This window comes from Nicrophorus vespilloides, unplaced genomic scaffold (assembly GCF_001412225.1).
Source record: "Nicrophorus vespilloides isolate i.1.1-1 unplaced genomic scaffold, Nicve_v1.0, whole genome shotgun sequence".
Classification (NCBI taxonomy): domain Eukaryota; kingdom Metazoa; phylum Arthropoda; class Insecta; order Coleoptera; family Silphidae; genus Nicrophorus; species Nicrophorus vespilloides.
In genome coordinates, this window is record NW_017100110.1 from 476,927 (window position 1) to 493,904 (window position 16,978).

Below are 16,978 nucleotides of genomic sequence, written 5' to 3' on the forward strand. Positions count from 1 at the left end.
TTAAATTCATCAGCAGCGCGACGTTTCTTTGATCCTAAAAGCTGTCAGAGTTTGATAATTCCACGGATATAATTGTTTGGCCAAGCCGACACTGATGACTGTGTACGATTTCTTCCAGTAAGTAATCTGCATCGATCAGTCAGCTGCTTTAAATTCAGCATTTATTTGGCAACGGGGGGGTTGAAATTAATTGAGCCGTAATGCAGATTATGAAAATGTACGATTTATTGTCGGGCTCCAGGCAATATATTTTTTTCTCTCTCTATTTTCAATTAGGATTGTTATTTATATTGCGTGTCGTTCAAATAGGGGCTCGGATTTTTATTATCGGCCGTTTAGATTACATCCGGTCCCACGCACAGCTTCCGACCATTCCTCTCTCTCTTTCTCTCTCATTCCTTTCGGATCGCCCGGGATTTTCTTGGGAGTGCGTGGGCGGACGCGGAAAGTTCCACCACTTAATGCGGCGGAATTTAAATATTTGAAATTGAAAGTTTTCCACTGGCTCTCAGGCTCAGCCGTGCGCTAAAACTCTTGGGCCGTATGGGGGTGCCGTCACCACCCTCGTGCTCCCGTTTTGTGTACATTCTTTTCCTTGCCTCGACCCTATTTTTGGCCCGGGGGCGAGAGTACATTGCGAAGAATATACACACACAGACGCACACCATCCCTATCCACACGAATACACATACGAACGCATACCCTGACTCATGCCAAATATTAAATTACATCCGACACACATCATTTTCAACCCTCCAACACACCGCTGCATCCGTGTGCGAGCCGACACACAGGAAAAAAAAGGGAAAAGGGAAAAAATACGGGAAAGAAAATAAAAGTAAAGCGAGCGAAGCGAATGGGGAAAAGTTTGGTTTTTCTTCACTCGCAACACACGCACAATAATACACAACCCCTATTCTGACATCAACCTAATTGGTTTACTTAGCACATCACAAACATGTTTTTTCTTGCTTTCGCACATATTACTAATAAACTAAATATTGAACGTATAACTTTCATCTTTCAAATTTAACTACAATTAAGTTTTTACCGATTATTTATATTTACCTGAAACATTTACATCTTTTAGTTTTGTTCTTGCACGCTATATTTATTCGGCCAATGTGTGGAGAAACTATTAGGCATTGTACATAACAAGTTTATCCTTGTACATTGTTTGACCATTTCGTTTTGATACCGAATACTCTATAAAAAAAGTTAATTGATATGTGTTAGATATCGATTATCAATGGTTTGTTCCTTGTTATTTTACCTAATATTTGTGAAAAAATAATAATTTTAGTTCAAGTACTATTACTTTATCTCATGTTTAATCAAGTCTATTAACCCTTTCAGGACAACTGGTTACTGCTGCTAACCACAAATTTAAAATTCATTTTCAAATTAATTCAGTATTGCAAGTGCATACTGGTTACCAGCGCTAACTACATCCTGAAGGATAATCTATTCACATTTTCTTACCATAATATTATTGAAACATTTATTTGTAGAAATAAAAATATGTAAAGTATTTTTTTTTAATTCTGTTTTCAAAGGGTTAAACAAGAGATAAAGAGAAATCATATTTTTTTTTATATTTCGTCGGAATATTAATGCTGAAGACATACTTCTAATAAATCGAATTCATATTTCGGAGTTTATTACTTTTTTTAGTGTCTTTCATAAAAATATTTATGGGTAAATTCGTAAAAAGTAATCTCAATATTGTTGTAATTTTAAAAATAATCATGAATAAATGTTGCTTGAAATTTGTTTAATTATTACATATGAATATTTCAAGCCATATAATGAGGAAACTATACTTTACATTGCTTGTGCCATCTGTAGTATAAATTATTTATAGGTAATTAAAAAAAAACATTTAGATTTTTTGGTTCATCTTCATAATAATGCATTTTATGCACTAAAAATAAAAGGGGGACTCTTATATTTTCAGTGCATAATAAATTTAGCAGTTATAATTATTTTTCACTTAACTGCACATTCTCTATATTCTCTTCGTCGATAATTATATTATAATGTTTATAATAAGTGTTTTTCATTAGTTTAATGACTTGTTACTATAATGTAACTCCCTCAAATTGTAACGTATTAAAGATGAATGAAGACCATGATAATTCATCATGAGATAATTTGAATAATTATGTTTGACACACATGTAAATAATACCTATCATATTCTTTATTAATTAGATGAAGAGTTATGAAATAAAATTCTAAGAAAAACTATAAAATAAGTATATCCGATAGTAATGTTTTGGTTTATCTATTTCCTGCAGCTTTTAATTACGCTGTAAATTCAGAAGACTGGATCCGTTTGATTTCTGATCGATTACTCTCAGTTGTCTATCACAATAATTTGTAACTTCATATATGAAGGCTATTTTTAAATCGTGTAAAAAGAAATCCGTGTAATAACAGTAATTTCTACATCAAATATAATAAAACAATAAAAAATCATAACAAGTAATTGGTGATTGCTACATTTATAATTATTAAATTAAAATTTATGTTTATTCCACCCTAATTTTTCATCTCCAGTAATCAAGCGATCAACAAAACGCTTCTATATTGTGCCGTTGTAGCAATAAGTTGCATGAGTTGGATCTGTAAGCTTTGCTATTTTCGGACAGATTATGCGGATTATGCGATTTATTATTTACAAGTAAATAAGTGACTTTAATCTTAAATAATAAACAAATATTAATATATATAAAAATAATTTTCTCAACTTTTCTTTTAAAATTATTTTTTACAAATACTCTACATATCTATATAATAAAAATCAAATATAAAAACAAAACAAAAATAGTTTTTGATTTTATATTCGGAAAGCGAAGTTCCACTTTGTATTCATCTGAAGCTGAACTTTATAAAAGAATATGCATATTTGTTAGTATTTATAAAAGTCTTAATCAGTTTAACTAAAATATTTTACGACTAGGTTGCGATTTTAGTTTTCGTTCATTTGCGCTTTCGTTCATTTGCGCTTTCGTTCATTTGAAAGTATTAGGTTGTTCTGGAAGTTCTCGTCTTCTGGTAATAGTAACTCGTATTTCAATTTGCGAATATGCAAAGTGTTGCCTGGGTATATTTACAAAACAAACTTTTCCTCTGGTTATAAATTGGATCACAGTCTACGTTCATTTAAAAATAAACACTTTTTCCATTTTATGAATATAATCCCGCGGTCACATTATTATACATTCATTAAATATTTCTTTGAACTTAATACTATTAAATTAACACACAATATAATATTCTATCCTATATATATCTTAGTAACTCTTTCTATATTCAAGGGTTCAAGGATAAAACTAATTATATTAATTATATTTATTTATATTTAATGCAAGATATGTTCTTCATCATTAATAAGTGGTATTCAGAAAAACACTTTTTGTAAAAGGCAATAATCAACGCATTAGACTTCATCAAATTACTGCTCTGTTGGTGATTTCATAAAATGGGTTGATTTCTGTGGTATGAAGGCTCCCCCGTCGCTCTCCTTAATTGACTTACAGCAAACATGGAAAATTACGATTTCTCACATGGACAAGTTGCTGCTGGGCCCCAACCTCTTGCTCCTGCTTTCCTCGTTGCCCAGCCAAACCATCAGCTTTCAAACGAGCAACCCCCGTACATTTCCTTCCTTCCTCAACTCCACTTCACTCTATCTATCCATCTATATATATTAGAAAATAGAGAGCGAGAGTTTGACCCTTTTGCTGCTCATCTAAAGTTAGGGAAAACACACAACACACACACACACATACACAACCCCAGATCTCTTTCCCCACTATTCCAGATCCCTCGTCTAATGGCCCCCCTGCAACTGAGCTGAAATTGGTTTGGCGATTGATAACGATTTACTTCCACCATCCACCAGAGGCGGCGGCGGTGGAGGTCGGAGCCGGGGGAGACAGGAAAAAATCAAATAAAATAAAAATAAAAAGGAAAACCCTCATTCTTGGCAAGCCCCCCTCCAGGATCGCCTTCTTACACTGCACAACCCACCTACCATCATTCCCCCCCGTCGTCCCTTTTGTTAATCGCATTTTAAAACGAGCAATTTCCTTTTTACTGCCAACACAAAATTAAAATTGCTTCCTTCCATTTAATTCCTTCATCTTCTTCTGATATTATTTATCCTGAATATTCTGTGTTCGCTGTAGTTACATATCACCATTTCCATTACACCGAAATCCCCGGAGCCCGTTCGAATTCATTGAATCTAAAATCGTTGTCGCGGTTTGAAGCAATTGCGTCGTCCTTCTGCGCTCCGCACCATCAATCGTTTCTTGGTAAATTTATATGCAATACGCAATTTGCGAACGCAATCAGGCCCGGAATAAAATGAAGACGATAATCTACTTTTTACTTTTTTTATTTTTTTTAATGGGAACGCGTCAAATTAAATTTTGATTAAGTTTCGTCGCCCCACGCTCTCTCATCGCTAACTTCCATTATACATTTTTTTATCCTCTTCTTCCTCTCCTTTTTTGTTTAATATTCACGGACCGTTAAGTGTGTGCTGAATAATAATAATTCAGGTCAGGTGAGTGTAGGAAGAGAGCGGACGGGAACGAAGAACTGAAATAATGGGGGTTGCGCTATCTCCTACCTCCTTCTCTTGCACCCTTATTTTATTTCATTCTTTTTTGTTTTTACTCGTCTTAAAAACTCTACTTCTCTCTCTCCCTCGGGCCGAGTGAATCTCTTCGTCGTTGCTCGAACCGCGTCATCATCATCATTATCCGGATGATTTTTATTATTATTATTATTGCTATTATCACCAGCGATGATCTCTTCCGCGGGATTTATAATCGAGGGCTGCGGTAACGGTGGTGGAGTATACAAACCGTTGAGCAGCTCAACCGAATGGACTCGAGAACTGAAAACTTTGCCGAAAATTATGGCCGCTTTTATCGCGCAAACCTCCCCCTAAAAATATTACACATTTCACGATGCGGCGCTACTTCTGCTGCTTCCGCCTAATGCCCTAATATAATAAGCGAAAAGTGGGCGATAATGTTCCTTTCATACGCACCGTTTGCGCCAGATAAAAAGTAAATAAATGAAACGACGTAATGCGTGGTCCTCGCATATCCTTTGCTCTGACGAACGGTAATTTCCACTATTTGCACACACTTGTTAAGCTAAATATTTATCTACCGCTGTTAAGTGAACAATAAACAACGTAGGCTAATCTTAAGGCTAATTTGTAACATTATTCCCGATACACAAAGCTTCAGTAGTATATACGTATTTCCATAGGGTGGCCTATCGGATACGCCGGTTTTAATTTTAAAATGAAACACAGTAAATTATTATTTAATTGGGATTTTTTTATTGATTTACAAAGTAGACATGTTGAGAATATTTATGGAATACGATTTCGGGCAAATAGCCACCTCGGCTGGGCTAGTATACCCTAACCCTTTTGATTAATTTTCGAAAACTTTTTGCTAGGCAGATGAGTCAATTTCAGAAATAACGCGTTGGATCTCTGTTTTTATTTCAGGAATTGTTTATTTTTTGTTTAGTATGCACTTTTGACTGTACAAAACGCTAAGGTAGAAATCGCATGGCGTCAAGTCGCAAGATCTGGAAATCACACGATCAAGGAATATGTTATCTTAAAAAATCGATGGTTTCTTTTGCTGTATGGCATATGGCACCATCCTATTGAAACCACATTTCTTCGAGGTCCATGTTGTCCAATTGATTCCACAAAAGTTAGATAATTCTCAAAAAAGAACGGTCCAATTACACCTCCAGCCCACAATCCGGACCAAACAGTGACTATTTATGTGATCATCGTTTTTTTATCAATAACTGGATTTTTATTGCCCCAAATTCGACAATTATGCTTACTAACAAAACCATCCAAATGAAAATGAGCTTCATCGCTAAAGCTGATGTTTCAAAAAACCTTTTCGAATAGTCTCCACAAAACTTTTACTAAATTTGTAATGTGTTTTAACAATAACAATACGTTGTACTTTTGTATAGCAACCCATTTTTAATAACCTTAATAACAGAAGATGTCAAACATTAGAATTGTTAACTTAAATACAAAAAAAATGGAAGGAAATATAAATCTGGTGTACCCGATGGGCCAACCTATATAATGAGATACAGGACAATTCAATTTTATTTATATATTTTTGTTCGTACATTAATAATCTTGAAATTAAACATAGTTAAAATACTAAAACAATCATTAAAAATCCTTCTCCAGTTAAAGACTACATTTAATTCTTCAAGAGTAACGTAATTCTAGAATGTACGTTAAATTTTCAGTGCAAATAAGAAATGACATCGTCAGTTTCGTAACATAATAATGTTGAGCAAAGTTGATTTGCCGTATAATATTTCTTTACACATTTAGCATAGTTTATCTTTGAGCGAACATAATTGGATGAAGATTTCTATTCAAATTTTATATTTCTATATAAAAAATAAAAGGACATTTATTTTTCAATACTCTTTTCGTTATAATACAATCGCATTTTTTTGTTATAAATAAATATTTGTATATTTATTTAGGTTCATGACTATAAACTTAATCAAGTTGAGGGCTCATAAAAAACTATAGATGGAATTAATTAAAAGAAAATATTCTAAAAAAATATAAGTCCTAGTTAGCCAATAATAATAGTAATATAAAGCCTGTTAATTTATTAAATTCTCCACAACATACCAGACAACATTCCACTATATTCAGATTTCCGTCTGATATGCAGTGATTTTTTAAGTTACCAAACGTATTATAATATACAGACTGTCTCTAAATAATAAAATATCTTCAGTATAAACGTATAAATCCATACTGATATAATAATAACTTTGTATAAAACTTATTTATAAATTACTCCAACATTGCATCCAAACTTATGCGAAACATAATTATTGTGAAATAATTACCAACGTGTAAATACTAAATCGTGTATTTGTGGAATTGTTAATACATTTCTCATATTACGAATAGTGTATATACAAGTAATGGATTTGAATTACAATATTAACATATTTTCGATGTTGACGGTATTTAGCACAATGTAGGCTTTTTAAATCCAAATAAATCTTTCTATCAGCCACATATTTTAGCTATAGACTGAATTTTACAGACTATTCATAAATTTGCTTCTCAACTATTCGATTCCAAAAAGTAATCCTCTTATAAAACTATTGATATGCTACCAAAAATATATAAAATGTTTCTTCCAAAACCTAGCAAAAATAGAGAGATACTATATTTAGTTTAAATGTGCGGCAAAACTTCGATTCGAAAACTGTAATTAAATTAGGCAAAATAAAAATAAATTCTAAAAAATAGTACACAACATTATTATATTATATGTGCGCTTTATTTGTATTGTATTCAGTTCATCAATTAGACCGCTTACAAGCGATGCAAAGTATCGGTATACGACTTGATTTTATTTTTCAGTATTTTCAAAGTGAGAATAAGTTGCTATTCTACAAAGTAATACTGAAACCAATTTGGACATACGGAATCTAATTATGGGTAAACTACTTACTAAATTTCTCAGAAAAATTACAGGTGCACCATGGCACATCACTAATAGTAGACTGCACCAAGAGTTTGAAAGAAATACATAGAAAGGCTTGATTCGCATGCAAATGTGTTGGTGATCAAACTTCTGGACCACGACCTTGAAACAAGAACATTGGAGTGATCAAGTACTTGCATCTTCAATTTAATCTTTTTTAAGAATTTCTTAAATTATATTTTATCTTTAATTGGTCAGAAAAGTACTGACTAGCAGAATTTTCAATTTCAATTTTAAGACAATGTATATTAAATAAAGTGCCGCAGAGGACAATTGCTAGTAGAAAATAAGTGCGATGAAGATTATTATTGTTAATTAGGAGGTTTTCCCATTGTGAGCTAAAGGAATTTGGTTTTACGGGTGTCTGCGATGTCGTCGTGGGTGGTTTTTGCGGGAGTTGCTGAGGGGTCTGGTGGACCGGAGTGGAATGATTATCGCGTTCGGTGGCATGGTGGGTCGAAGGGTCGGTGGAGGGAATCCCAAATGAAATAAAATTATTCAAATGAATCGAAACGAGGTTCTATTTTAATGTAGTTACAAGCGCAGACTAAAGCCCGCCTTTATTCAACTGCCTCTGCGATTTAGCATCCATTTAAATTGTAAAAATTCACCGTCCCCGCGGCCAATTCCATTTGTCTTTCCTCTTTATACTTATTACAGACAACAGGGGACGGAAAATAATGCTGAAATAGGACTGTATACCTAGAAGCTTGAAAGCATACTAAATATATATATACTTGGAGCATGGGAAATGGCTCGAATTTCCTTGGAAATGATCCGATTTTTCACTGACAGCAGTCGCCGCCACCGTCGATATGTTTATAAATTTCAGTATATGTATATATTGAGAATTTACGACAGAGTTAGGTGTGGGTTTTTTTTTTAAATAAGGAAAATAAAACAATTCTCGGATTTAATTAAAGACGGAGAAGAAGGAGTAAAAGAAAGCCGTAAATCGCGTTCGGCCGACTCGTTTTAATCTATAATCCTAATTAATAGGGAAGTTTCGAAGATGAAGCGTTTGTTTGCGTCAAGTTTTCAATTGTAGTTTTGGTAGGAACGGCGGTGATATAAGTTTCCGTAGCGGCTGATTTGAATATTTATAAGTCGAAGTTGATCCCCCACGGCTATTGTGTGGGTGCGCCCTTTCTGAATGTGTATATGTGTGCGGCCCCATTTGCAGCGACCTTCCGCCCTTTCCCTTATCCTTCCTCGTTCCCCTCCGACCACCCTTCTCTTTCCCCACGCCGCCGCCAGCCGCCCAACTACAGCCGCCTCCGTTCTCCCGTTATTGCACTCAAAGGACTCTCCGCGCTCCGCTCCGCAGCATCCCCTAATTGATATCCTTCCTATGCTCTTCCCTCTACCCCAGGTTCCGCTAATTAATAACAACAAAAAAGGCACCATCAATAATATTAGATAATCAGCAGATCCACAACAAAACTACTTTTAACTTCCCTTACAAAAACAGTTATCAACTAATCAACTTCCTAAAATAAAACAACATGTTTCGAAACGTCTTGTTAATATTTATTAACTGTTCTTCACGTTACCAGCTTAGGGAAAGGCAGAAAGTAAAATATTCTGAATTAAAATAAGTTTAAAATCAAAAGTGGGCCTTAAAATAAACAGAAAGCGGAGCGCGCATTTGCAATTTAAATTGCGTATCGCTCAATTAACCAAAAATTGGAATAAATAACGGCCGCGCTTATGAAAGACGATAATCATTTAGGTATTTTCTTGCTGCGGCTGAGCGATCTCAACCTGCGTTCCTCGCGATCTGTCTGCCGTTGTTGGATTTCCTCGGGAGAGTACTGAAGGTACCATTTCCTCTTCTTTTTCGTGTGGTCCAGCTGATTCCACTCTTCATCGGTATAGTCCCACTTGGCTCTGCGCGCTTTCCCGGTTAACAAATAAAAGATGGTACAAACAATGGTTACGGCCAACGTGATCCAATATACCAGTTGCCACTCGTGCAAGGCGTTCTTAAAATTCAACACATTATTAATTGATTGTTAAATATAAATATACGTACAAAAAACAAAAATATAATTGCATACGACTTTTTACAACCCAAACAGCTTTCACGATGATAGACCAAGTTGTGAAGTTTGTATAAATTAGTTATATTTAAATGTATATAGAAACATAAAATAACTATGATTCTCCCAGTATTAACACAAATAACAAATGTAAAACTTAGAAAACTACAGCAAGGTTAAAAGTACCTGGAATATATTATAAATATCATTCTATATATTTTAAATACTTCGACTTCTGTCAATATATCAGTTATACTAGTTTACAGAAAACTGTTAAAATAACAAAAACAATATAACTAATATACACATACAAAGTGCTATTAGCCACTTTTCGTACTTGAAATATGTTTATGTTTATAACATATTATACATGTGTCAAAATTTGCTTCTCTAGCATTGTATGTGTTAAGTATACTATGTTTACTATTATTATTATTAATCATATTTTTTTTCTTTCTCTTTTCATTGTCAAGCATACAAATTACAAATGAAAAGAAAAAGAAAATAAATATGATTAAATTTAATTTTACTTCAAAAAATTCAAAGTATTTGTCTTCAATTTTGTTGACGTTATTTCAAAATATATTTAGTTAAATGTTATATGTATCTCAAATGATAAATAAATTTGTATGGAATTATATCTAAATTTATATGTTTTTGTCATATATTGGTTAGTTACATAAGTCCGTCCGTATTTTGGGATAAACACGTTGACGACCCAATAATATGGAAAATTATACTATATTATCATTTCGTAATATGCATACATTTTTTAATGTTTAATCATAAAGCTCACCAAATTAGGATTTCTACAAACATCTTTCGTAACTACCCAACTTTCGAAAATTATGCTTACATTCTATACTTACGTTTGGAGCAAGTTTACCTATGACGTAGGGTCCAATGAATCCTGGCATGGAACCAAATCCGTTAGAGAATGACATTAGTGTACCGGCGTAGTGGGTTGTCAGATCCATACCATTGATCTTAAGGCCAGCGTAGAAAGGTCCTTTGAAGAAAATGGAAATGCATATAAAAATCATTGCATTCAGCCTGTTACAGTTTGCGTAACCGGAAAGCAGAAGGAAGAAAGCTGGACCGCAGGTACCTGTAATAGCACATCAGTAACTCGAAATCTGTACTTTGATATTTACCTAAGAAAGTGCAGACTTTCCTCATCAAATTTACGTTCACATTTTTCTTCTTAGTCAGATAATCTGAAATCCTGCCACACATGATACCACTTAGAAACATGCCTATAAATGGTAGAGACGAGGCCCACGCGTTCTGTTGCATATTGTAATTTAATACATTATTCAAGTACTTTGGCAGGTAGGTGATTAAGTTCAATGTGATGTAGTTGTTACCGGTTTGGCCTATTATTAATCCCCAGACGCCAATATCGGAGAGTATTTTACGCAAAGGAATGACACTCTTCTGTTTGCTTTCAATATTCGACTCAATCAACGCCATTTCTTCGGGCGTTATGTACTTGTGATCGACCGGTTCAGAGGTAGCCCACAAAACGAAGAATGGTAACCATACAACACCAGCAAAGCTCCAGATGTAGTACGGCGCTGCCCAATGGCTGAAGTAATCTATAGATAAACCACTGATCAGAGTTCCAAACACTATACCGAAAGAGTATCCAGAGTACACTATAGACCCTAGAACGCCTCTTTCATCTGAAGGCACCCAGCGAGCCAGGAACGTCGTCACAGCTGGGAACGCAAATCCTTGTCCCAGTCCGCACAAAAATCTTAGCGTAAACGGATAAAGCCAGTGGAATTTACTCATCACCGTAACAGGAATCAGCATTGTCGTAATCGTGGACAAACCTATACTGACCACCACAGGGTATTTGGCCCCTACCTTATCACATATGACACCTGCCAAAAGTTGTGTTATTGTATAACCAATGTAGAATGATAGCAGAACGTAACTCTGGATATGCTCGTCCCAATCGATCTTGCCACCCTTTAAAAATGTTCACCTAATTAATTGACTTTCGCATCAAACTATATAAATTCTACCCCTATGTTTTCCAACACCGATTCTTGACCTTTCTCCAATTTACAGGTAGCATTTTCAAAACTCTTGGTTTGCACAACCATCTCGACAATAGCTATATGCAGAACAACCCGCTGACAGAACTCTATTATTAAGAAGAAGAACATGAAAGCGGCGATCGTATGGCGCAACGAACCCGTGCAACCTTCGCAAATAAACTGGCTTAGATATCTTATCAAAATGAATATTTAAACTCACAGTAACATTGGCATCCTAAAATTATGCATTTACGTTTTTCTTCTTCTGGCATTCAAACAATTATAGGTCGTCGAGGTTCCAATTAACTTAACTGCAATTACACCAAATTAAATATCAATCTGTCAAAGTCAGTTTTTTTAATTGCAGGCAACCAAAATAATATTCTATTCGGCGCATTGTCATTTGATTTAAGTTACAGTTTATATATTTTTTTTTCTTTATTTAATCAAACTTTTTTAATTTAAGCTTTCTAATCATAATCCGATACAAAAGTTATGAAATAGAATTTCAAGCCAATTAAAAAAAAACGTGGAACAAAAACGGCGTCAGTCCATACAACTTAATTAACTTAGGTAGTATCACTATAAAGCAGAGGTTTTTTTTATCATTATTAAAACTTCTAAAGAATGTATCAATCTATCAAGAATTGTAATAATAAAACCAAAATCAATAAATCGTTAACGTATTCGCGACCATTGAACCAAGGACTAAACTTTCATATATATTCATACGTCTATTTTTCTAATCCATTATTATAGATACATAGTATTTTAACAATTTTAATTTGAAAACTGTAATATTAATTGGGTAATGAATTAGAATTACGTTTCCATACATCGCGGGTGTAATTACAATGATTTGCATCAACTTTAGATAAGAATAATACGAATCGGTTGATCATTTCATTAATTTGTTCATTTCGTGAAACTCTAATTATAGAGAGGTGATAATAATAATAGGGACGTTATAAAAGCCTAACACAAAAACTCTTTTCCTATTTACTTTTTTACCTTTTACTCTACTTCTGTATACCGGGATGGAATATCTCTAGACTGGGGATTCCCAAACTGTGCGTCCCGACATGGGGGCCACGGAAAAAATAAACTCTTCAAGATTTATACTAGAACTAACTTACAAAAGAAGAATATTCAGGGGTAGGGTATGATTTATCACTCGAAGAATATGTTAATAACATGTGTATTTGAGTGATATTTTCCGCAACCAAATGTTTGTCACTGTTTACAGCCCAGTGATTCCAAATGGAATTATTAATTAGAATTAAATACAATTTTGTCTTTCGACGACTAAAACTGTTAGATGCAACTAATGTAAAGCTAGATGTATTTTTAACAGTTTATAAAAATGTTAATCAAACAAAAAAAAATGGGCTGGAAAGTGTTATTTATAAGTTAGTTTTCGATGTACCTTTGAAAAGAAGCAGAGTATATCTTTAATTTAGATATAATTCCAATCGAACATCGTGAGTATAACTTACGACTTTGACGATACGACTTAACGCCCTAAGAACACCTCATTAAATAACTTCATAGGAGGACATAACGATGGCGCCTGTATCGACAAATTCATATAATTTTTAGGATTTACCAACCTTTAGACGACGCATTGCAATCTGACGTTTAGTACACAAGTTTTAAAACAATGAAAAAATCTGAATTTTGTGTGTTGATAAATCTTTGCTTATTGATACGAAAAAATACCGTTTAAGCAAAGCAATGGCTTGATAAGTGTTATGGGGATTCTTCTCCTTCGAGAAAAATTGTGAAGAAGTGGTTTTCTGATTTTAAACGAAGTCGTAGAGACACAAATGATGCTGAATGCTCTGGTCGCAATTCGGCATTTTTTTCAGAAAACATAAAAAAGTCCACAAAATGGTTTTGGCCAATCGTAAATTGAAGTTGCGTTAGATAGCTGATACCCTGAATATATCAGAAGGCAGTATGGTCGTCACCATTTTGCATCAATATTCGATCATGAGAAAGCTCTGTTTGAAATGGGTACCGCGTTTGCTCACAGCGGACCAAAAACAACAACGAGATGATGATTCCGAGCGCTGTTTGGAGCTCTTCAAGCAAAATAAAAAGGATTTTTTCATACGGTATATAGCTTTGGATGAAACCTGGATACACTACTATACCATCTTCAAATCAGTCGTCAGTAGGGTGGACAGCAAAGGGTGAAAGTCGTCCAAAGCAGCCAAAAACGCAAATTCCAGCTGGTAAGATTTTGGCCTCCGTATTTTGGGATGCGCACGGAATTTGAATGACCTTGAGAAAGGAAAAATCATCAATAGCGAATATTATATGGCGTTATTGATGCGTTTGTTATGTGATCCTTATTTCGCCGCAGTCATATCTGTTGGACCTACCAATTCATAAAAAGATACAAATATGCATTTGTGCGTGTCTAAACTAAATTGTTCCTTCGATAAAGGTGTGAGCAAATGCAATTAATAATCATAATTAAACAATTAATGTTGTTAGTATGTTTGGTCACAACTCATTCCTACGATCCGACGTCGTCCTTCCTTACTTTTCCATTCCCTTTGTCTATCTCTTTTAACATACTTCACTACCTTCTACGACACGACACCCAATAACTTCCTTGAACATCATCTATGAGCTGTAACGCTATGCAACAAAATCAACGGAGAACTCCATCTCACGACGTTTCGACCATAAAATATTGCAAATAGATACGGTCTTTCCACCCGGGCATGTTGATATATTTGCACACTACTCAATGTACATACATCGGTTGGAAAGTAGTTTGAATTGTGCAAATACAACAAATTTTGCATAAGTTCTTTCGAAACTTATGTTTATAACGTATGTGTTTCTTTATTAGTTTCTTTGTATACGTTTTCAAAAAAAAATTGATAATTGAGTTGTAACGTTTATTTTTAATTATATATTAATGGTCCAATTTTATATATGTTTTGTATTGAAGCAAACTAATTTAATAATTATAATTAGTAAATTAATTGCTTGTCGGTTCATATAGTCTGCCACGTACCGGTCAACGTTTGATAATTTTAGAGCGGTCCAGGGGTTGGGGACCACTGATATAGACGATTAAACACGAATTTACATCATTAAATATTAAGAACGCAATATCGGTAGGTCGAAAACATACTTAAACATAAATGATGTGAGAGTTACGAGTTTCTACAGAAAACTGAAAGCATAAACATGCAAATTATTAAAAGGTGCTTTAAAGTATGCAACATATACAATTTTAATATAGCTCATTCCGAGCTACGCTATTATTAATGTGCTCATTATTAATAAGTGGTAGTTCTGTATTAATAATTAAGTTACGGTAATGTGCATATTTGAGAAATATTTCTATCTCTTTCTCAGAGCTATTTTATAATTAATAAACATGATGTGTATGTAGATTATTTATTTTATAATTATAAAATAATATTAAGGAAAGAACTAAAACTATGTAAGATGATACTCCATATCAGACAACATTCCAATGTTAAAAAAATGAGAAAAAGGACATATATATATATATATATCAGTAACAGTTATATAATTTTTATTTACCATCCATATTCAATATCTTTTCTAAATATATTAGTATTCGAATGATTAAGTAAAACGTGAAATTTTGAAGCTTTTCTTCTAATAATACTAGTATTACAAAATATAACTTTAACTCATATCTACATTCATTATATAACAATTACGTTCCGCCCTGCAAAACAGTGAGCAAATTAAATATTTAGTTTCTTTGACTTGTAGAGACGGAGACGACAAAGGAAAAATTTATTTATAATTTGCTCAATTAAAATTTGGTTTGTTTATAAATTTCAAACCGAAAACTATTTATTTTTATGAAAGAGAGCAAAAAAAAAGCCTATTACGAGTATACAGCTATTTAAAAAATAAATTATCATCGCTTATTTAATGAAGCAGTTGGCGTCTGCAGAAAAAATAGAAACACGGCAAAGCAGCAGGTGTTGAAAGCGGACAGTTTTTTTTATTATCAAATGTTCTTATTGATTAGATAAGCGAATTTTGTTTTTGTGTACATTTTATTTTGTAACAGAGTAGATTATTCAAATATTTAGGCTGTTTACTGCAGTTGTAGTCTACTTAGAATTTAATCAAACCCTTCTCACTAACATAAGTTTCTATCAGAATCAGTAATTCTATTTGATATAGTTCCCTTACATCTGTCCATTTACCAAGTCATACAGCCGTTAAATTATATAGTTATTTGACTTATTGACTTGCATAGAATACAATATCTCTATTACCCCACCACCAACTATCAAAATATAAACAATAATAATACAAAAATATAAGAAATAAATTTAATACAAATTGCATTTATTTTATTTAACACATTACAGAGTAGATAGTCAGTAGGAGGATCGGTGCCTTACATTAAATAATTTTGTATAAATTAATAAAAAAATCCACTTATTTAGTTTATTTATTTTAAATAAAAGAACTGAAAATGAATAAAAAGATATAATGCGCTGATTATAATTCCTTCAACAACAAACAAAGTATACTGTTATTACTTGGTTAACAAAACTTAGATTTACCAAATCCTCTCAAATGGTTAAAAACCCTGTGAACGCTGGATTGATTCCAGCCATGCCAGGAAAATCATTATCAAAAACAAATGTCAACCGCCATAAGATTTACTTAATAACAAAATAGTTTGGAAAATAACATACAATAAATTAAACTATTCAGATATCTGAACAAAAAGGTTTTAAAACTGAGGAAATACTCATAAAATACATTAAAAAAAAAGCCTTCTACATTTATATAGCTGAAAAAAAACTCCATTGAAATGCATTTATAAACAACGAAATAATTACAATTGATACGCAAACTGCGATTGTTTCTGATTTTTCGAAGAATAAATTATTTTTTGAGGTTCCACTAATGACTCTTTCCCAAAGCTCATAAAACCTACGGTAGGTTTTACTGATACGGCTACATTTCGTGCGTAGCAAACTAGTAAATGATATTATTACCTCAATGTCGTGCAGCACACTATACTTTCCTTTGGTAATCGGACACGTCGCGTTTCCAGACAGCTTTTTCTTCTGCAAAATATTCTTATCTATGGCAGGGTACAGTATCACAAACAAAACACTATTATTAGTGAGAAAAACAGTAGGATAACGATCACTCAATCTATAAACGAATATCAAATATACATACGTGAGATGAAAACAACATTTGACTAAAAGTATGTTATATGATATGCAATGGCAATCGAAATCCCGACAACCAAA

At 33.4% G+C, this 16,978-nt stretch overlaps 1 protein-coding gene across 1 annotated transcript; it reads right to left on the minus strand.

The window, feature by feature from the left end:
- Positions 1-9,324: 9,324 nt before the first annotated feature.
- On the minus strand, positions 9,325-11,756 carry LOC108568394 (sialin-like). The gene is made up of 4 exons (XM_017929457.1): positions 11,676-11,756; positions 10,797-11,619; positions 10,512-10,750; positions 9,325-9,585 (listed from the first exon to the last, which is right to left on the minus strand). Exons 1-4 carry the CDS (start codon positions 11,754-11,756, stop codon positions 9,325-9,327), a joined length of 1,404 nt encoding a protein of 467 aa, XP_017784946.1.
- Between the last annotated feature and the right edge of the window lie 5,222 nt (positions 11,757-16,978).